Below are 22857 nucleotides of genomic sequence, written 5' to 3'. Positions count from 1 at the left end.
TGAGTCTTCGGAGAAGGGCGGGATATAAATGGAATTAAAATAAATAAATAAATAAATAAATAAATAAATAAATAAATAAATAAATAAATAAATTATATATATATATTCATATATTCATTATACACATACACACATATTGAAAAGATTACATTAACTATTTTTAAAGTTCTGGATTTTCACTGATCTGCCTCAAAGATACAGTCTTGAAATTCAGAAAATCTGGGAGAATAATAAATCTTCCAAATAATTATTCTCTTTTGAAAACCGCTTCTATAGCATAGCATAAAATCATGTAGAAACTCACAAATAACAACACTGAAGAAACTGCAGATCTCCCTTGCCTTAGCCAATGTCAATGTTCATGAGCCTACTATAAAAAAATGATAAAAATCGGATTTATGTGACAGTAGGAAAATGGCTCATTAAGACAAACAGTGATGATCACCTTCTCAAAATGAATACCCAAATGACTTTCCATAAGTCTAGGGACAGACATCTCAAATATGGCCTTTTTTGCCTACATGGTGTTGTTTATTTTATTTTATTTTAATTCCATTTATATCCTATGTCTGTTGGAAACCAAACACTGCATTCCACAGTAAGAACCTCATATTGACTATCAAGGATGGATGGAGGTAGTTCTGCCATGGGTTGGCAGAGGTTTTGCTGCCTCAATGTCTTCTTTACTTACCATCACTGAAGAAGATATAAATTCTGCTTAGCGAATGCTATAGGAGAATGTTAGGCCATTAACTGAAGCGCAAGAAGGCAATAATGTCAAACATACAGTCATGGCCGAAATTGTTGGCACCCCTGAAATTTTTCCAGAAAATCAAGTATTTCTCACAGAAAAGTATTGCAGGAACGCATGTTTTGCTATACACAGGTTTATTCCCTTTGAATGTATTGGAACACAACAAAAAAGGGAGGGGGGAAAAAGCAAATTGGACATAATGTCAAACAAAACTCCAAAAATGGGCAAAATTATTGGCACCCTTAATATTTAACAGGAACGCGGTGGCTCAGTGGGTTAGGACGCTGAGCTTGTCGATCAGAAGGTCGGCAGTTTGGAGGGTCGAATCCCGAGTGCCGCGTAACAGAGTGAGCGCCTGTTACTCGTCCCAGCTTCTGCCAACCTAGCAGTTCGAAAGCACGTAAAAATGCAAGTAGAAAAATAGGGACCACTGTGGTGGGAAGGTAACAGCGTTCCGTGCACCTTTGGCATCTAGTCATGCCAGCCACATGACCACGGAGACGTCCTCGGACAAGCGCTGGCTCTTCGGCTTTGAAAGAGAGATGAGCACCGGCCCCTAGAGTCGGAAACGACTAGCACGCATGTGCGGGGGAACCTTTACCTTTTTAACTTAATATTTGGTTGCACACCCTTTGGAAAAAATAACTGAAATCAGTCGCTTCCTATAACCATCAATAAGCTTCTTACACCTCTCACCTGGAATTTTGGACCACTCTTCCTTTGCAAACTGCTCCAGGTCTCTCTTATTGGAAGAGCGCCTTTTGTTCTGTACCAGCCTGCTACCGGCCCTGCAGAAAAGGCAGGGACAACCCCTTTACAATCGGCAAGAGGCTGGAATTACGCCTGCCAAATTTATAGCTACAAAAACAAACAAGACACGAACCAAGAAACAGGAGCTTTAAGAAACACGAACTATCCAAGCGGTTGCCTTCAGCAAACCAGCCCTCCCCACACATTCCCCTTATATAGAGTTCAGGGCGTGGCTTCTCTCTGCCTCCTTCTGAGAAGCCCCATTGCCTTCCTGTTTACTCCTAATTGACTGCCTCCTGCGTTGGGCGTCCTTGAACAGGGCCAGCTGTGGGTCATCTTCATCCACGCTGTCAGGCTCACACAGCTGGGTCTCCGTGGTGACCAAGTGGGAGGGGCCTGGCTGAGGGCTATCATCAGCAAGATCTTCAACCCCCTCAGCAAGGTCTTCAACACCCCCCTCCTCCTCCTCTGAGTTGTCCGACCCAACTGCCGAACCCACAGGCTGACCCTGAATCACAACACCTTTTCCCAACAGCAATTCCCACAGGTGTTCAATGGGATTCAGATCTGGACTCATTGCTGGCCACTTCAGAACTCTCCAGCACTTTCTTGCCATCCATTTCTGGGTGCTTTTTGACGTATGTTTGGGGTCATTGTCCTGCTGGAAGACCCAAGATCTCAGACGCAAGCCCAGCTTTCTGACACTGGGCTCTACAGTGCGACCCAAAATTCTTTGGTAATCCTCAGATTTCATGATGCCTTGCACACATTCAAGGCACCCAGTGCCAGAGGCAGCAAAACAACCCCAAAACATCATTGAACCTCCACCATATTTCACTGTAGGCACTGTGTTCTTTTCTTTGTAGGCCTCATTTCGTTTTCGGTAAACAGTAGAATGATGTGCTTTACCAAAAAGCTCTTATCTTGGTCTCATCTGTCCACAAGACGTTTTCCCAGAAGGATTTTGGCTTACTCAAGTACATTTTGGCAAACTGTAATCTTGCTTTTTTATGTCTCTGTGTCAGCAGTGGGGTCCTCCTGGGTCTCCTGCCATAGCGTTTCATTTCATTTAAATGTCGACGGATAGTTTGCGCTGACACTGATGCTCCCTGAGCCTGCAGGACAGCTTGCATTCCTTTGGAACTTGTTTGGGGCTACTTATCCACCATCCGGACTATCCTGCGTTGCAACCTTTCATCAATTTTTCTCTTCCGTCCACGACCAGGGAGATTAGCTATAGTGCCATGGGTTGCAAACTTCTTGATAATGTTTGCGCACTGTGGACAAAGGCAAATCTAGATCTCTGGAGATGGACTTGTAACCTTGAGATTGTTGATATTTGTCCACAATTTTGGTTCTCAAGTCCTCAGACAGTTCTCTTCTCCTCTTTCTGTTGTCCATGCTTAGTGTGGCACACACAGACACACAATACAAAGACTAAGTGAACTTCTCTCCTTTTTATCTGCTTTCAGGTGTGATTTTTATATTGCCCATACGTGTTACTTGCCCCAGGTGAGTTTAAAGGAGCATCACATGCTTGCAACAATCTTGTTTATCCACAATTTTGAAAGGGTGCCAATAATTTTGTCCGGCCAATTTTTGGAGTTTTGTTTGACATTATGTCCAATTTGCTTTTTTCCTCCCTTTTTTTGTTGTGTTCAAATACACACAAAGGGAATAAACCTGTGTATAGCAAAACATGTGTTCCTGCAATACTTTTCTGTGAGAAATACTGGATTTTCTGGAAAAATTTCTGGGGTGCCAACAATTTCGGCCATGACTGTATAAGCAGTTATGTAAAGGAAGAATAAATTCAGTTTTTTGGGATAGCCAAGTCAAAGTCCAGACCTAAACCTCACAGAAATATTGTAGCAGGATCCAAAATAAGCAGTTTATACTGGAAAATTCTTAAATATTGCTGAATGAAACTGTTTGCCATAGAAGAACGTGCCATAATTCTTACACGATATGAGACTGATCAAGAATTACAGAAAATGTTGTGTTTCAATTACTGTAACTAAAGGTAGAGCAACCAGATTTTGAATCTAAGGAATTATTACTTTTTCCCACTGGCACACTGCACATTGGTGACTCTTTCTGATATTTTTTGCTTTTTCCTCCCATGTTTTTGTATACGAAATAAACAGAGCACTAAACTTTGGTGTTATCTATTCACTTAAACTCCCCTTATATATCTATAAAACACCCCATGAAGCTCTGAAAACATTTGATAGCAAAGTTATACAAAAATCCAAGAAGGAATGAACATTTTTTCATTTCACTAAACACAACTATTTTGAGGTGTCTATACAGATAACTGTGAGCAGTTATAGAACATAAACGAACTTCACAGAGACTTGAGCATATGGTTCCTATTCATTAACAGTAATCACAGGCATGAATGAAAGCGAATATATGTGTCTCAAGATAATATTGCTGGATCCAATCTGGGTCAGTCACCTCTGATCCTGGTGACTGACCCAGATTGGATCCTGCAGTAATCAGACTCCTTGAAATAAATTCTGGAATCTAACTGAGGACAAGAAATTTCCAGATAAACTGACGCTTCTCCTTGTAGTCTTACATATACATATGTAGTGATGAAAACATAGACAAATGGATATACACTGTTTCACGACCCCCACTGCACCAGCTATTTTGCCTTTCACCAAACATGGTTCCATCTTGTTCCCCACATGCCTTTAAATGGTTGTGTTACACATAGAATCTGTCCTGGGGAAGGCTAACATTCAGTTATTTTGAAGTGAAGACATTGCTATAGGGGCCCAAATCAGACAATTGGGACAAGCAGATTGTTTATATGAATTCTCCTTATCTATGTATTTATTAAAACATGTGAGAAGCAGATTGGCTATACCCAGCACCATTCTTGAAGGAAATGCTGCCATTCATCTTTAAATTCAGAAGGTCAGGAAGGAGTGAGTCTCTATCCTTAAGACTTCTTCACATGCAGGCATACCCTGATGGAAGCAAGCTCAGTATTGTATAGGGAAGCTCCATGTACATACATCAGGAAGGGATTACAGTCAGTAATGTGACAGAATTATTAACTAAGTGGCAAATTTATTTTAATTTTAACTATTTTTTCTCTTGCATCCATACAATATTTGTAAAAAAAACCCCTGTAATTTGTAATGAGAACCAGTCTGATCTATTGCAGGAGACTGTGAGTTCAAGTCCCATCTTAGCCATGAAAGCCAGCTGGGAGACTTTTGGCCAGTCACGCTCTCTCAGCCCAATTCACCTCAGAGGGTTGTTGTTGTGGAGAAAAAAGAGCCTTGGTGGAGCAGTGGGTTAATGCCTCCTTAAGTAACACCAGCTGCCTGTAATTAGTGCAGGTTCGCATCCCACCAGGCTCAAGGTTGACTCAGCCTTCCATCCTTCTGAGGTAGGTAAAATGAGGACCCAGATTGTTGGGGGCAATAAGCTGACTTTGTAATAATGCCGCTTGGGGGGGGGGGGCGAAAGCCCTAATAAGCAGGCATATACATAGAATGAAGGCTATTGCTAAGCACATTGATGTGTGCTTAGATTGTAAGCCGCCCTGAGTCTTCGGAGAAGGGCGGGATATAAATAGGATTAAAAAAAATAGGAGGAAGGAGGTATGCTAGATATGTTTGCTGCCTTAAGTTATTTGTAAAAATAATAAAGATGGGATACAAATAAAATAATAATCCTCCCTTCATAGCATCAGAGTACTAAAAGGATGAGGGTGACCCTCTGACCAAAACAACCTACACATCCTTTGGGATAAAATAGGACCTCCCCTGATGGCTTGCAGCAAATTTCCAGCTAAGAGGATCTGAAACACAGGTAGTCCTTGACTTATAACCAGAATTTCTGTTGCTAAGCAAGGTGGTTACTAAGTGAACCATACCCAATGTTACTTTTGCCATAGTTACCAAGCTTGGAAGGTCACAAATGAAAATCATACGGCCCTAGGATGCTGCAACCATTGTAAATATATGCTGACTGCCAAATATCTGAATTCTGATCATGGGTATCCTGCGTTTGTCATAAGTGTGAGGACCAGTTGTAAGTCACTTTTTTCAGTGCTGTTGTAACCTTGAATGATTGTTAGATGAATGTTCACAACCACTGTAAGAGCTTAATCTGCCATTTCATATGCCACTGCCAGCATATAGCTGAATATTTTTTTTAGAGATGGCAGGATAACTCTACCCTACCAGATTAAAAAAAAAACTTCTGGGTTATATCTCCTTTCCCCCGGATCCCACACCCTCTTCCCTACCCCTCATTGCAGCCTGGTCCACTTACCATACATCTTTGGAAAGCAACCACTCCACCACATGACCTTCCTACATGGAGGCTATGTGGCACCGTGCAAGAAGTGGGTACCATATAAAGGCAAGGAGTGGATTGGATCTCAATGCGATCATCCAGGGCCATACTGCCACACCTTCCCAGCTCACCCCTAGCACCTTGCTTAATTACCATTATGACTTGCAAGCATAATGAACAAGCTCCATTATAGGTATAAGTCAAAGACTACCTGTATAGGAAAATGCTGTATGTTGATAGCAGGAAGAAAAGTTTTTGACCAGCTTGCTACCTGACATACTGATTTATGCACCTATAATTTCACTTGCTGCTTCAATCAGGGGATGCATCAGCAAAGTTCATTGACCAAATCACCCCTTTCAAATATACCAAAGAATAAGTGATATCTAAAATGTTTAAGCCATGATACCTTCTAAAAAGAAAAAGAAGCACAAGGTATTAGCAAATTTCACCATCTTATAGACAAGTTAAAAAGCAAAGTTCCAATCTCAGGAAATTCTCCCAATTTATGTCCATCAATTGAGAGAAATGGCCATAATAAACTCCTACCCTTTTTCTGTTCTTTCAGTTATTGGTTCACTCCCTAAATGCCAACTTTAATAATGACTCTTTTAAAGAAACTCATCTACAGTTGTCCAAATAATAAGGTTGTCCACAATTTTTTAAATAAGGTGCTGCTGAACAGCCTTCATACGAAAGACAGTTGGGGAGGACTTATTTTACAATCTCTTTTGATAACACTGTCATCCAGTCTTTGTAGCCTGCTTATTTGTGATGTTCATTGGTTTTATATTATAAGTAACGTGCAGGAATGCAGCATCTTGCTTATTCTTTATATTTCCTAACACGCATTGTTTGATGTAGAATTTTTTTAAAAAATCATTCATTGTTGTTAGCTGCTAAATTTGGTATTGCAAATCTCTGGAAAACCCAACTACATTTTTTGTTGGATCACTGTATTTTACCTGCGATTATATCATCCCTCTAGCAAGGAATGAATTTTATGTAAGGTTAAACTTGAATACGCTATTGATGCATTTTGCTGTGTAAACATTTTCATGGACCAAAGGGGAAAAAAGGAATATCCATATAAATGATTATTCTCAAAATCAATTTATATTGTGTCAGTGTAATTAAATTGAGACTATCAAGGTGATACAAAGTGCAACCTAGCCTTTGATTCACAATGAATACCTGTATAAGATCTTTAATGAAAGTTATTTGATTTACAAACTTGCTTTCCAACTGATATGAGAGGAAGCAGAAGAGCTCTAGTGTGGTTTTTAAATTCTTATTGGATCATATAGAATTATTTACAGAAACTAACTTGAACAGCTGCTTTACCCACTCTCTAATGGGACTCATTAAAATCCTGTTTGACACTCCAATAACTCTGTGTGTTTGGGAGTGAGAAGGAGAAAAGTATGTATACTTTAAAGAAATTACAGGATCTGGAAATTAAGATCAAAGGTACAGAATGATCTCGAGGTTGCTCATGCTCCCCATGCTTTCTTGACGGATTAAAGAATGATGAGGATAAGAGAAGAGCATTTTTCCCTGCATATCCTAAAGCAGCACACAGGAGCTGCAGACTTTTTGCAATTAGATTCTAAAAAGGAAGTAAGGAATAAAAAAGATTTAGTCAGAGATTGATTTAGGAAGGTACTTATGAGGTACTTTTTGTATTTGGGGTTTTGGAAAGCACAAAATTAGTAGCCCTCACACAGTATGTTAAACCAAAATATGAATCTGACTTTCAATATTTGAGGAACTCAAATATTAACTCAACTGAGAAGATATCTATAGATCCTCTACATCCTGGACATAAACTGTTTCATCTCCTTTCCTTGGGATGGCGCTACAGGGCATTGCATGCCAAAACATGTAAAGAGACAGTTTTTCCCTCATGGCATCAATCTGCTGAACACTTAATTTTCACAGTGCTGTCTAATGTTTATATATATTTACCCATGTAGTATGGCTGTAGTATTATAATTTATCCTTCTTATCTTCTTTACTCCCCCCTCTTATTGTTATTATTCTGAACATTAAGAAGTTGGGTACCAAAGACAAATTCTGTGTGTGTGTCTAATCACATATTCTATTCTATTCTATTCTATTCTATTCTATTCTATTCTATTCTATTCTATTCTATTCTACTCTATTCTATTCTATTCCTCCAACTCCAACTCCAAAACAATAGCTTACATCTTAGAATGTTGTGTAATCCCAGCCAGTTTTGCTTTATTAAACCACACTTAAATCATGGTTAAAATTAGGCTTAAGGTAGTTTGAGAGCCCCACCATTATAAGGCTGAAGAGAAGAGTTTTATGTATAGCTGCATGTGGACAAAGCCTTCATATCATTCTTGGTTCCCAAGGTAGTTCTAATATTTAAATTTAATATTTAGTGACTCGACTCCAAAACTGAAGAAAACATGGCTCAAAAGAAAGACTAGGATGCATAAGGGAATCAGAATTTGTGAGGAGCAGGATTATATCTTCTACATGCCAATTAATTCTTACATTTCAATATTGCTTTTGCTCCTATATTACCTTTGACAAGTGAGAAGTCTGAGAATATACATTAGTTGAGGCACTAAAAAGGTAAAGCACATGCGTGCTAGTCATTTCCAAGTCTAGGGGCCAGTGTTCATCTCCGTTTCAAAGCCAAAGAGCCAGCGCTTGTCCGAGGATGTCTCGGTGGTCATGTGGCCAGCATGACTAGATGCCAAAGGCGCATGGAACGCTGTTACCTTCCCACCGTAGTGGTCCCTATTTTTCTACTTGCATTTTTTACGTGCTTTCGAACTGCTAGGTTGGCAGAAGCTGGGACGAGTAACAGGCGCTTACTCTGTTACGCGGCACTCGGGATTCGACCCGCCAAACTGCCGACCTTCTGATTGACAAGCTCAGCGTCCTAACCCACTGAGCTACCACATCCCTTTAGTTGAGGTACTACATGATGCCATTTTAATTACAATTAAATACTTTAAAATAGAGTTAGCAATTATTTATCAAGTAATATTTCTGATTTCACCTTAGTCAACTCCTATGCAACCAATTCCTTCTGATAGATTATTTTCTATCAACACTGTTTCTGATAGAGGATACAGTTGAGGTTACATAGGGTTTTGCTCTTTTACCAGGGACTTAGCCTGTCACTGAGTGGTCTCAGTGGTTCCTTGATTGTTTGCTATTAGCTTGCTTGTCTGCGTTGATAGTTCCTTCATTGGGGCACTGTTTATTTCATGATTGTTGGTCTTATATTAATTCTTTTCTATCAGAAACAATGTTGACAGAAAATAATCTATCCAAGGAAATTGGATACTTAAGAGATATCTAAGCTGAATTCAGATATATTACTTGATAAATAATTGCTAATTCTGTCCAGCAGAAATATTGTTTCTAAATTCATGGACATTAAATGTTTCAATTGAAATAAATAAAAATAAATGTAATTTTATAATTTATTTCTTCATTCGACAATTTTTCTCTAGTGTTTATTATTCTCACTCAGATATATTTTCATTTCAGGCTAAATATGAAAACTTTGTTATTGACTTCAGGAACAAAATGTAAGTTGAAGAGGGAATTTTTGGAAGCTTTTTCTTTATAATAGTTTTCATACTTTTCATTTTTTCAGATGATATTGGTCTAAGCTGGATTACTGAATTTGGTAAAGATATTGGAAAAACTACCGAGAAGTTTGTTTTAATCTATATACTACTAAAACACTTGTTCCCTTAACCTTTAACTGGATGAAATGCTACATCATAGGGCAACAGTTTTTAAACCAGGGAACTTCAAATGGGCTAACTTACAAGAATGTATCCAAAATCTGAGACCTATGACTCCCATGGAATTGAAATTTGGCAACTTTTATGAAACAGATTAGGATATAAAATATTATCATAAAACAGTTTATGACCTAATGGCAAATGTCATAAAACATTTCTTGTACTGATATTTGACTATGCTTTACAGTTCAACATGGGGTATTTTCAAAGTAGATACAGTGAAGGCAATACAGAAGCTCTTTCACTGTTGAATGCTTTGAGGAATCTGGTAAGGAAATATCTCTGAAACTAACTCAATGGTTCACGGGTTGTCTAGTTATTTGTGATTAATATAAATATTTAACAGCTTTGGTACTTCATTTAAAGGTTCAGAATAGTAAGTATGCATCCATTATTTTCCTTAGTTTTTTTAATTGTATAACTTCTTACAATTTATTCCAGCATTTTTGAATATTAGAACTCAAATGATCATTTTCTTATTCAGCAGGGGTTACTGAGAAACAACCTCTACCTTATATTCCATTTCTGTCTGGAATTCTTTTATACTTCAATGACTAGCACAGATCATTTGGAAAAAAATCCTACATACAAAGCAACTAACCCTGCTCACCTTTTGAAATTATTACTATAAGTAGTAGTAAAGAACCGCACACTAAATACAGTACTATAAGCAGTAATAAAACTTTACAATGTGTTTTGATCAGATTGGAACGGAAATCTGTTCCTTTAGAACTGCAAAATTCTGTTAATGTAGCCTTGCAATAGTGCAGAATTAGCTCCTCTAGTCATGTTTCCTGTCTGGTTTAACCTGGGAGGGCTGACAAAATAGGATAGACAAACAGCTAGATAGACTGATACTGATGCAGGGTCCCCAAGCTAGATTCAACAGGCGTACTGAACTGCAAACATTATCATACTCAATCAACAGGACCATTGTCTATTGTTATTGTTTTTTTAATGACATATGGCAGCTTGGTATCTCAAGTCATTCAATACAATTTTCTCCTTAAGTATGTAAATTTGATCTCCAAATTACTTTTTTTTGCCAAAGCTTTGATCAGTCCCAAATTTCTTTGATTTTAGTCATGGAACTGCACAATGTCCTTGTGCTCTAATAATATTTTTAACTATTTAGTTCAGAATAATTATCCCTTAGGGTTACATGTGCTAATTTTTCACTTTATTGAATATCTGTAACTATGTATCACACGTTTTCTTAGGGAAAATTATTTATTTCCTGTAGTTTAATATTACCGGTTGTTTTTTTTAAAAGAATCACTGTGTATTTGTCAGAGTTCAGTGTACTTGCCAATTCTTATTGTGCGTCCTCACAATCAGCCAGGCTATGGGAAATCTTTATTATTCCTTTTTTTGGGAGACAGGAAGTAAACTGCATAATTGGCAGAGAATATCATCTCCTTAGTCCAACAGTCCATGTCTAGCAGTTGCCAACCAACTATTGCCAGAAAGAGTGGGATGTTGGTCTTGTTTGTACACAGAAGTTGGTTGGAGAGTTACTTCTTGGCTTCCTTAATCAACTGTATTCATGACAACTGTCCTCCATCGTCAGCTGTTGTTTTTGAGATCTTGAATGGCATTCTGCTCTAATATTGTTGTATCAGGAGAATACATAACTGTGGGTTGGGCTTATTAGCAATAGCTTTCAGTGTAGAAATCAAACAGTGCAATATCCATCTGGGCATGTCTGCAGTATTTTTAAAAATATATTTGGGTTTGGTATGAACTGTGTTGCTTACTGTCCCAGGATATAATGTGTTAGAAACAGAATGTTTGTTCCAGATAATATCTTGAAAGTATAGGTAGTCCTCGGATTATGACCCTAATTGGGATCAGAATTTTCATCAAGTGAAGAAGCCCTCATGGAAAACACATGACTGTGCTGCTTAGCAAAGCAGTTCCCAAAGTTTCAGTTGTGATCGTGATCCTGTAACTGGTCATAAACGTGATTTGTCACAAAGCACCTAAATTTTGATAATTACCAAGAGGGTGTTGCGATGTTCAGAACTTCAAGGAGTGGTTGTAACTAGCATTCATTCAGCAATGTCATAACCTTGAAAGATCACTAAATGAATAGTATTCAAGTGAAAAAAAATGTTTCATCTAACTTGTAGATTATGTCGGTTTAGTAGATCAAAGGATACACCTCATGAAAGGATGGACAATTTTCCTTGGCTGAATGGCTGGATAAGTTCACAGTATTTTGGAGTATATATGAGCTCTTTTAAGAATGCCATGTTGCTTGCTTCTGGTTAGGAAGATAATGTCAGATTGTACCTATGCCAGTTTCTAGGTAAGATTTAAGGATTTAAATATTTAAAATAAACTTTAAAAATTAAAATTTTTAAAAAAAGAAATTATTAGGATTAAGAGTACTCTGTACATTGAACACTCGATATATCAAACATATAGGATGTGTAAAACCAAAATAATTTAGTAAGAAATGTTATACATACGACCAAGGTGCTGAAGATGATTTTGAGATGGGGAATAAAATTAGTTCTTTCTTTGGATAGCTATTTATAGTAATTTGTGATATTAATTTCTTCCAGTTGTAACAAATGTAAATATGTTTTAATTATAACAGATTTTTACAAATTCTAAATTGTTTATCTTAGGACTAATAGGTCATAGAACAATATCTGCAAGATAACCTTTCATATAAATCTAATGGTACATCCATGTAGTTTCTGTAGTCCTAGAAAACTTATTACAAAATCGTTAGCCTTTATAATAATCTGTGGTTTTTCTTTTTTTTATTGAAAAGTTTTACAGTACATTTTATCTTTAACAAAACAAAACAAAACCCCTCCCAACCCCCTCCCCTCCCACCCCCTTCCCACTCCCCAACCCTCCCCAACCCCTCCCTCCCTTCCCCCTCCCCGACTTCCCAGAGCTAAGTACAGGGTATAAGAATACAAACAATCATAATCTACCTTATGCAAACAATCATAAACTATTAAAACTATCGCACTTTAACTCATATAAATTAACTCCAAACAGTATAAATATCACATCAATAACTATTCAAATGCTGGATAATACTTTTTAGTCCCATATTTACTCCACAGTATCTCTCTGTTGCAAATAGTCTTTCAAGTACACCAAAGTCTTTGCCATATCCTCCAATCTTTGTGGTTTTTCATGCAATGGAGTAACAGTTATCCTTGCAGAGGTGGGGGGGGATAAAATAAGTTATAATTAAATGCATTAAAACAAATATTATGAAAATAGATGTAAAGGCAGTAAGAATTAACCAAACGTCGTAGTCATAAAAGCAATTTGGAAAGGTTAAAAATGGTCAGGAAAATAAAAAGGGCATTTGCCAAAGACACATTAATATAAGCATCTAAGCAAATTTCTAATCCAAGATCATAAAAACCGAGTAGGCTCTCTAGCACAGCAGATTAAGAGGGATCCATAAATATGTTAACTTCAATAAGTGTGCAGCTTTAAACAGGGGGGCATTTTTAAATTGCCTGGACAAATTCAACTGACTGATGCATCCCACAATATACTTCCAATGCTGATATTTTAAAACAGACGAAATAGCTTCTAAAAAAAGGGACTGGATCCACAAAATATAACAAATTGGTACCTCCACCTGAGAAAGGTTATACTTACCTACTCCAGAATACTGTACTATCCAAACAGAAGAAAGCCACCCAGCAAGAAATGTCAAGAAGCACCCCCAAATGGAGACTATTTTCTAAAAATTATTTCATACCTACCCTTTTATTCTATGTTCCTTGAAATATTTTCAGCCTCCTTGAAAACCGAGGAGTCCCAAAATGAGCCAAGCTGTCGAACCAAAAATCCTGTTTCAGAACTAAACCACTTTTTCTTTTCTGCTCCACCACCTTCCTCACTCAGGAACCGATTAATCATTTCTTTGGAGCCGAGATAATCATTTATAATAAATACATTACTATTATCCCATGCTCCTTCACTTCCATTCTTTCTCGGAAAACGAAATTCTTAATATTTCTCTGGCAGGAAGACCGTTTTGGAACTCTTTGTACCTTTGACCCAGTTCGAAGACGGGACCCCATTTGCTCTCTCCCTTTCCTTGAACCTCGAATTCAGCTCTGGGCAAATTAGAGACTTTTCTGCCCTGAACCACTCTCCCAAGCCTTCCCCATACTTCTTTGGCCTCCCGCTTCTCAGCTTTTTATACAGCCCCCTTTTGCTGCGGCCTCCTCCCGCCACCCCACCCCGCCGTCTCTCCTCCCACTAGTTTTCTCAGCTTCCTCCCTCCCTCCCTTCTCCGCTCCGTTTTTTCTCCACCTCCTCAATACCAGCCGCCCCTCGGCCTGAACATGCAAGCCTCGCCACCATTGGCCAAACGGCCTCATCCTTTCCATGCGGGATGCGCGGATTGGACGAGCCAAGGCTTGTCGCCTTGCCCGTTGTGAGAGTGTAGAGAGGGACGGAGAGAGGGAGGGCCTTTTTTTCCTCCTCCCCCTCTCTCTCCCTCTGTCTCTCTCGCTCTCTGGCGGTGTCCATGGCTCCTCCTGCCACGGAGAGGCGACGGGCTTAAGCCGAAGCCGGGCCGGCTGTGGGTGACTCCCTTGAGAGAGACCTTCTTGGGGGGGCTGGGGAGGGGTGGGAGGGAGAAGCGCGAGCTCCCGAGCAGGGGGAAGGGGGTCACCAGCGGCACGAGCATCCCCCTCGTTAACCGCCGGCGGCGGAGGAGAGACCCGGGCGGCAACGGAGGCATAGGAGGAGGCGCCTTCCTTTTCTCTGAGCGAGCTCCTCTGGGCCGGTCTCCTCAGCCAGGCAACCTTCCTTCCCCCTCTCCTCCTCCTCCTCCTCCTCCTCCCCCACCTCCCCTCCCCAAGTCTCGTTGCCGGAGGAGCGACCCCCTCTCCTCCCCCCGCCCGAACCGGCAAATGAACTCGGTCCGAGCCGCCAACAGGAGACCCAGGCGAGTGTCCAGGCCGCGCCCGGTGCAGCAGCCGCCGCCACCGCCGCCACCGCCTGCTCCTGTTCAGCCGCCTCAGCAGCAGCAGCAGCAGCAGCAACCACTGCAACTGCCGCCGCCACCGCCACCGCCACCGCCGCCGGAGAGGAACAACAACAACGCCGTAGCTGCCGCCGCAGCAGCCGCTATCGCCGCTGGGGAACGGGGTAAGAGAAAGAGGGAGGGAGGGGCGGCAAAGGGGCGCGGGCAGAGGAGAGACGGCGAAGCGGGTGGGGTTCCTTTTCCCACCCCACCCCCTCTGCAAGCGGAGGATACGCTCTCCTCGTTCCGGGGACCTGTTAGGGACACATAGGCCGCGCTTTGTTTGGCTCGGGCCCTCCTTGAGGTTTGGGTTGCCAATAAGCTACGGGTTCCTCTCAGGTACTTTTGGGTTGGGGTGGAGGGCTCGAATGGAGAGCGCAGAGCCTCCTTTATGGGTTCCCCAAGGAGAAAGAAAAAGGGAGAGTAAGAGGACGAAGGAGGCCCGGGTCTTTTCCACCTTCTCCCCGGTGGTTTATTTTAGCCGTGGGAGGAAAAAGCTTCCCCTTGTGTCCGGGACACGGTGTGTATCCCAGTAACTTGTGTTGACACCTTTCCTTTTATTCTCTTAATCATCTCCTCCTCCTCCTCCTCCTCAGCTCTCCCCTCCCTTCCCCCCCCCCTCGTTTTTCTCTCTTTTTGTAATGGTGTCTCATGGAGACAAGAACTGCTCTCTCACCCCCTCCCCTTCCTCTTCCTCTCTCTCTCTCTCTCTCTCTCTCCTCCCTCGCCCTGCCCCAGTGTTTTTGCTGCGCAGTTTGCATGGCTTTAGTTAGCCGGACCCCGAAAGAAATAATGATCCGCGATAGGAAAGGATTCGGAGGGGTGGCGTGAAAGAAAGGAATTGCAGACCCTCGTCCCTACATAGGCGGCGTTTTTGTCGGGGTAGATCATCGGCCATTTATTTATCTGCTTCCCTTTCCCCTTCTCGCCCCCTTCAGTCTGTCGCACCACTCTCACATACTGGCCTAAATAAAAACCCACAAATATTTGTTCCTGGTGTCAGCCTGCTGCGGGTGGCGGTAGAGAAACCTTCGTCGTTTTTCGCGCGTGTGAAGGTTTCAGTTCCCTTGCTTGTAGGTCGGGGCCTAGCGTAAAAAAAAAATATTAGATTGAGACCAATTAGACAGACGTGCACCATTGTTTGAAAGAATTGGAAATGTAATCGTGAAAAGGGAATTCCTGTTTTCTTTCTTTCTCTAATAGATGATTTACATGATCACTGGAAAAATTAAATAAAACCCAGATCTGGGTGTCTGGGGGCGGGGAAAAGTGTTGGGAAAGGAGGAGGAGGAGGGCGATCATTTTCTCACTAGGCTGCGTAACTGTTGCCATATTAATTGGCTAGGTTTCTCTCCCAGTGTTGGTGTGCTGTCGTCGCAGGGTTATTTTCTAAAGGAGAAGAACGGGTGGGATCGTAGGAGACATTTTGCATGTATTATCCATTGGGTTGGATTTTAATTTTTTATGCACTATGTGTCGCACTTTTCTCATGATAAAAGGAGAATGACCTATGATATTGGTCGGTTAATAAAACACCTTTAGCTAGCTGTTGATAGAGGAATGTCTTTTGTTTGGGTATGTAAGAATAATTTACTAGGGATAAAATGCTAGATTTCAGAAGTACGTGGTGATACAGTATTTTTTTTAAAAAAGATGTAATTGAGGGATTGTTAACTCGGAATTTGCTCATAAAGAATCCCAGGATGCTTTTAATTCAGCTCTATTCCCCACATTCATCCAAACAATGTTATAGGAACCAGATTATTTTTAAAAGATGTGTGGTTTTTTTGCCTAACTATAGGGTTTGTGTAAAACTTAAAAATAATTCTGATATCAATTACATTGGTAATATTCTAATGTACCATTTGAAACAAAATCACTTCCTCCTTCTGAATATGATGTAGACTTCTTTTGGATTTATATAAAAAGTTTCTAAATAGTTTAGCAAATTTTGTAAATAGTGAAAAATACAACTAAAGTAATGTTGCATTTCATTAGCTTATTCCTTGACAGAATTGTAACATAAATGAACTAGATATTAGATCTCAGAAGTAGCAGTCAAGCAGTACTGTTTAGCTCCTTCTGGAAATTATTTTTCCTGTAACACATTAAAATTGGATAATATCCTTGTGCATATATCAAGCATAAATATTCATGCTGCAACTAAGACAAAAAAGAGTATAGTTAATCATAGCAGGTCAGATGAAGTATATTTTATGAAGCTAGATCACTGATTAACACATAGAAGACATTTCATTGATTGAAGAAGTGTTAGAGTAGCAAATTTATAAAAATAATTTAAAGTGCTTCTTAATAAGATTTTTATCTATTATTAAAAGACTTTAGCTAATAGCATGTTTTCCCTTAGTTTTGATTTTCTGGTATTTTAAATTTTTACTTTAATCTTTAAGGCATTTGGCCTAAGTATGTAGGCATTTATTTATTTATTTACTGCCCAACTTTCTGTTCAGGCATGAATAAGATATTTAATAAGACTTGAGTTGTAAGAATGTTACAAATTGAATTTGTTCCCTAAATCTATTTAACAGAAAACCTGCCAAGGGAATGGTTGACAGGAATTTTAAGAGAAACCAACCAAGTGAAAGAGTAAATGTAAGATACAGTTATTAACATATAATAAGATAAAAAGGTAAATTACATTCCATGTAAAAAAATAACAAATTTTAGACCTACATCATAGACCAGAATCAATACTTTATTCATTAAAGTTTAAAAAACTTGAATTTGGCCTGGTATTTGTATCTAAAATTTAGACCTGTTTTTCAGTTTGGACTGTTGTATTAGCTTGGTTTGAATGTTCAAAGGATAATGATAATTTCATTATATAAATGATATAGCTGACAGGTTTGGAACAAAGTATTTATTTCCTTGCTCTGCTCGATGCATTGTGAAAATAGTGATTTGGATTCAGGAGGAACATATTCATTCAGTCTTGATAACTTGCAGATATTTAAAAATAATGCAGCTATGTGCAAATCTTGAGCATTGTCCAAAGATAAGTGAATTATAGTACTGAATTGAAGGTTCTGACCTTTGCTTATTTATTCCAAATTAACAGCTATCTTCAAAATATCTTGAATCAGTTATTTTGAAATAAGGAAAATTGATAATAGAGAAGTATTTTTTTAATCAAGATAAATTTTAAAAAGTTATTTCCATGGTATTTTGAAGAGTTTTATTTTAGAGATTGAGAGTGCTAAATAAGCAAGTTATTTAATTTCACAAAAGGATGTCCACACAACCCAATTTCTCTATAATATAGTTTTACTTTGTTAGCTTCTAGACCACAGGTCTGCAACCTGTGGCTCCGGAGCCGCATGCGGCTCTTTCAGCTGACTCCTGCGGCTCCCAGTCTTCTGCCATGTGCAGTCCCAAAAAAAAGTGGGACTAAAAAAGTTCAACCAATCAATTCAAATATGCAGGGCAGGTGCATATCTCGCCTTGGCTCCACTCTTCAGTCAAACCCTGTTCTGCGCATGCGCACATATTTTTTGTGGCTCCCAGTTTTTCCTTTTGTGAGGGAACCAGTTCCGAGTGGCTCTTTCACTGTTTCAAGTTGCTGACCCCTGTTCTAGACAATATTTACATGTCACTAGTTCCTCCCAGTTTATTGATTTATTTATCTTTTAATATAAATTACGTGTAGCCAATCAAAATCAGTACTGTTAAAGGAGTGTTGGTTGATGACCTCCATGTTTCAATGCATGTTCCAGCATGCATTCTGATACTAAAATGAATAGTTTTTATTTTAGGAAATAATATACAGCTGACACCTGTATCTGCACATGGAGCTCTTTAGCTCAGTTGTGGTGATAGTGAGAATAGAATCTGAATTGCTATTTAAATTGGACTTTTTAAGTTTGATCTTAAAAGTAATTATTATTTAAATTCTGCATTTAATTTCTCAAAATTGATTCCAATTTAATAATTCTACTATTAGCCATGAATATATATTTTTAAAAAGTAGTTGGCTCTTCATAAATAAATAGTGTATATAAAGGTAATTCATATGAATTGTGTAACTCAACATAGTCTCTGTTTTAATATTAAAATTTTTTAGCCTGGTGCATTTTGTCCACTTTTGCTTGTATGAAACACTATGGTTCATGTGAGTTAGTCTGTAGGTGGCTATAGAACAATATGATAGAATTTGCTACAGATAAATCAGCATTTCATACATACCTGATAAATCAAAAATAAATTCAGATTTAATTTATGCAAAAAGTTTCATACTCAATATATGACATATTTTCATTATTAAAAATATTTCTGCAGATACTTACATAAGAATATATGCTGACAGGAGGGTGGAGCTCCAACACCTCAAATGGTGACAGATGTGGCCTTTGATTTTATATTAAGATTTATTGGCAGTGGTGCATAAGAGGAAGTTCTCTTTCACAGTATACCAGATATGATGCTCTTTTCACAATGCTAAAATAAAAGTGAAATAATTAGAAGACAATTTCATGAAGCCAGATATGTACAGATTGAAAAGTATTTATTTCACTAAATAAATTTTTAAGATTACTAATTCTAGTGCTTTTTTGTAAAAAAAAAAAAAGGTGCCGGAACACACACACGTCATATAACCCACCTTGCCTACCCTACAAGGTTTACCTTTGTAGTTAAAAAAAACACCCTTAAATTTTTTGTGTATCTAAAAGACTAGGATTTTGTTCAAGGTAAGTTAATACTATTAATGTTACCATGCAGTGTGTGGCTTTAAATTACAAGAAGGCATTTTATTAATCTTTTGGGACATTTACCATTGGCATACCCATTTAGTTTAATGAGTGGAAATGTCAGCTTTCTATATGGAATGAAATTGGCCCAATAAAACAAAATTTGGTTGCTTGTAAAAGATTGAATTATTTTTAAGAAGTCGAACAAGGTGGAAAAATTTACATTTGGAGTTTAATATGGACATTGAAACAAATTAAAGTTGAAACTTTGTCAGTGAACAGATTACTTTTAATTTACCTTTAAGTTAAACCCAGTTTAATAAATAGATCTGATTAAACCTCATACTGTAGGTCTACCTTTACATCTGACAAATACATAATATATATTAAATTACAAGGCATTGGCTTTATTCTTACTCTTCCCCTCTGAAGTTTGAATATAAAGTATAAAAGAATAAAAAGATTTTTGTAGACATCCCAGCCTTTGAACTACCCAAGGAACTGAAACAGCAAAGTTTTGTTGTTGGGCAAGTTTCCACGTCAGCCTGCCTTTCTTCTCACTTCGTGTCTTTTTAACCTCACACCCCACCTTCTGTAAGGGAAAGCAAAAGACTCACCCTCTTATGAAAGATGGCCTCCATGTTTATGTGTCTCCCACTGCCACCATCTGCTTCCACACCACATGGTCCAACCCAGCCAATCAAGCCACGCTCTGGCTGTGGTGCTCCGGCACCTCAGGGCTCCTCCTAGAGGAGGGAGATAGTGCCAGAGGGAACCCCGCTCGCACCGGGGCATTTCAAAGGGAAACGATAGTAAGGGAAACGAGGAAAAGAATGCAACTCTGGAAAAATCCGTTGAAATAAGGTGCCGGAACTCCGTTCCGGTGCGTTCTATGACAAAAAAAGCCTTGACTAATTCAAACAAAATGCATGTTATAATGAGATGGGTTTTTTATATTATCTAATTGCTATAATCACTTATTTGAGGGAGGGGAAATTGCATATATGAAGTCAATAGAGTGACTATTTTCATTAGGTTTGGTGTTATTTGTATATATTTGCCCGAATCTGCACTTAAAAATAAATTTTGTTATCATCTATTCTTTCATGGAAAACAGATTTCCTGAATACATATTTCATTTAAAAAGTTAGAATTAAGTATTTTTAACAGCAAGTTCACACACACACAAAAACACAAAATACACACACACACACACACAGATTAAAATGGAAGTAAAAACTGTGAAAGCTCTGCTTGTACATATTTTGTACTGTGCATGAATCTAAAAAATAGGCTGTTTTAACATATTAATTTGTGAAACTCAGACACATTTCTGTTTTTAGATGCTTTGTGAAACTAGCTGGCAAAAAAGGTTAGTAACTTCTGTTATATATTTAGCTTTATGCCAGTGTAGTAGATGCTATGTAACCTTCTATGCATTTCAATTATCCTTAAAAAAGCCAATATTCAAATATCTTAAATACTTTTGAAATCTGTGATTGTTGCAGAATAATTGCTGAATTGTTTAATTATTACTTCACATTATTTTAATATATACATAAATTGGACATATAGAAGGTAAACTGAAAGTTATAGAATGCTCTGTTTTCATTTATGCATTTCATTCACTCAAGGCCCTGCCTATTTCTAGCGCTAGAGCTAAAGCCTATGTCCTGAAAATCTCAAGTACCTGTACTAGATTTGGAATAAGTATTGAATGAGATGTCTTTACTGACTACTGTCTATTCTCTGTGTCTGCACAGAAGATGAAATACACTGTTTTTCAATGGCTTATGATTTCCATAATTTTATGAATGTAATAGATGAATATTAATGTGTCTTATGACATTGAGGCATCTCTTAAGCAATATAGGCTGTATAAAGTGACCATAGACAAATATATACTGCTCAAAAAAATAAAGGGAAGACAAGATAAGACATCCTACTATTAAATAGTAGGATTTTATTTTTTGAGCAGTATATAAACATACAAGTATATGTATTTGGCTTCAGGAAATAAAATTATCCAACCCTGTATTCCACAGTGATACAGTTATGTTTTCAATTGATTTATAAATCAGGAATGGATAATACATATACGTTTTTACATACTTTTCTTTTGAATATTTGCTTAACTAGATAGGTACAGTCTGTTTTCATTTTTTAAAAAGAAAAATCACACCTATTTAATTTAACCAATCAGCTCTTGTAAATATCGACCAACTGTAGTACAATTAGAACAATGATGAATAAATACAGGAATAAAAAATAATGTGCAGGCTAGGCTCACACTTCATATTGAGACATAATGCAGTTTTTGATTCAGCTTAGTGTATACAGTAAGTCACATGTGCTAGAATGATCTGTAAATATGTGACTTTGTATATTGTACAACTTAGCCAGTCATGTTTTAATCAATAAACTTACTGCTATAAAATAACTTACTGCTTAATGTAATTGTATGCATTCTACTATCAACAGTCGCACAGAATGCTATTACCTTCCCGCCACAGTGGTACTTATTCATCTATTTGCATTTGCAAGCTTTAGAACTGTAAGGTGCGCAGGAGTTGTAACAAGCAACAGGAGCTCTCCGTGTCATGCAGTGCTTGGGTCTTGAACCTGGGCTGTCAGCTTTCCAGCTAACCAGCTCAGTATCTTTAACTGCTGAGCCACCACACTCCTGTTTAAAATGTAGAAGGTCACATATTATGTTCATACAAAATTTAAAACAAAAGTTATTATTGGAGTAATTATAGAGCCAGTTTTCAGTATTTTGATGTGGCAGATCATTTTTCTCAGTTTCTGTGGTTTGGGGTAGTATCAAAAGTAATAAAAGGCTTTTTTATTTCATTCACCTATCTTATGAACCATAACTTCATGCAGTTTAAAAACAGCAATTAAGACAGTAAAAACATAACTATCATAAAACTCTCAGTATCTGCAAAAAACACACTCCCAAACATCAACAAACAGCTTTACTGGGCTCCAGCCTCAGTCAATTCTACTCCAACATTTGTGGAAAAAGCAAGTCTTCTGGGCTTTCTAGAAAGCAAGGAGAGTAGGTGCCTGCCAGATCACTGGCAGAAGGGTGTACCAAAGGGCAGGAACAATTATCAAGAAGGCACAACTGCCTAGATACTACTAGAAAGCAACATTTAATGAAAGGGACCTGGAGTGTGAACATCCTATCTGACCTAAGAAAGGGCAAATACCTTGAGGGAGGGGCAGTCAAGAAAAACTTGAATTGTTCACTGAAGATCTTAAGTTTTTGCTGTCAGTGAATTCCAGAATACATGTACTTTTTGGCTCACCTGAAACTTAGTGCCCAGCAGCTACTGTTACCAGGGAAATGTTCTGCTTTTTAGTGATGTTACTGTAGAACCTCCTAAACTTTCCAAAGAATGCCTTTCTTTTCCAGAATACAAATTTGAAATTCACTTAACTTGCCCAATTTGTAATGTGTAAACATTATTAACCAGTTAAATTAATTGATCATAA

General features: G+C 38.3%; 1 protein-coding gene across 2 annotated transcripts in view; it reads left to right on the top strand.

The window, feature by feature from the left end:
* The first annotated feature begins 14092 nt into the window (after window positions 1-14092).
* Window positions 14093-22857, top strand: part of FBXO11 (F-box protein 11) — a 76224-nt gene continuing 67459 nt past the window's right edge. The window contains exons 1-2 of one of the 2 annotated variants that reach the window (XM_083350496.1): window positions 14407-14775; window positions 20700-20728. Coding sequence is in view for 1 of the 2 variants with exons in the window: in XM_083350493.1 (XP_083206619.1) it covers window positions 14538-14775 (238 nt within the window). In the remaining variant the exon portion in view is untranslated. Of the gene's footprint in view, window positions 14776-20699; window positions 20729-22857 lie in introns of both variants that reach the window. The other variant, XM_083350493.1, reaches the window with a different exon arrangement.

Source organism: Vipera ursinii (genome assembly GCF_947247035.1).
Source record: "Vipera ursinii genome assembly, chromosome: 1".
Lineage (NCBI taxonomy): Eukaryota > Metazoa > Chordata > Lepidosauria > Squamata > Viperidae > Vipera > Vipera ursinii.
The sequence above is the reverse complement of the archived record's forward strand: the minus strand, read 5'-3'. Positions and strand labels throughout refer to the sequence as shown.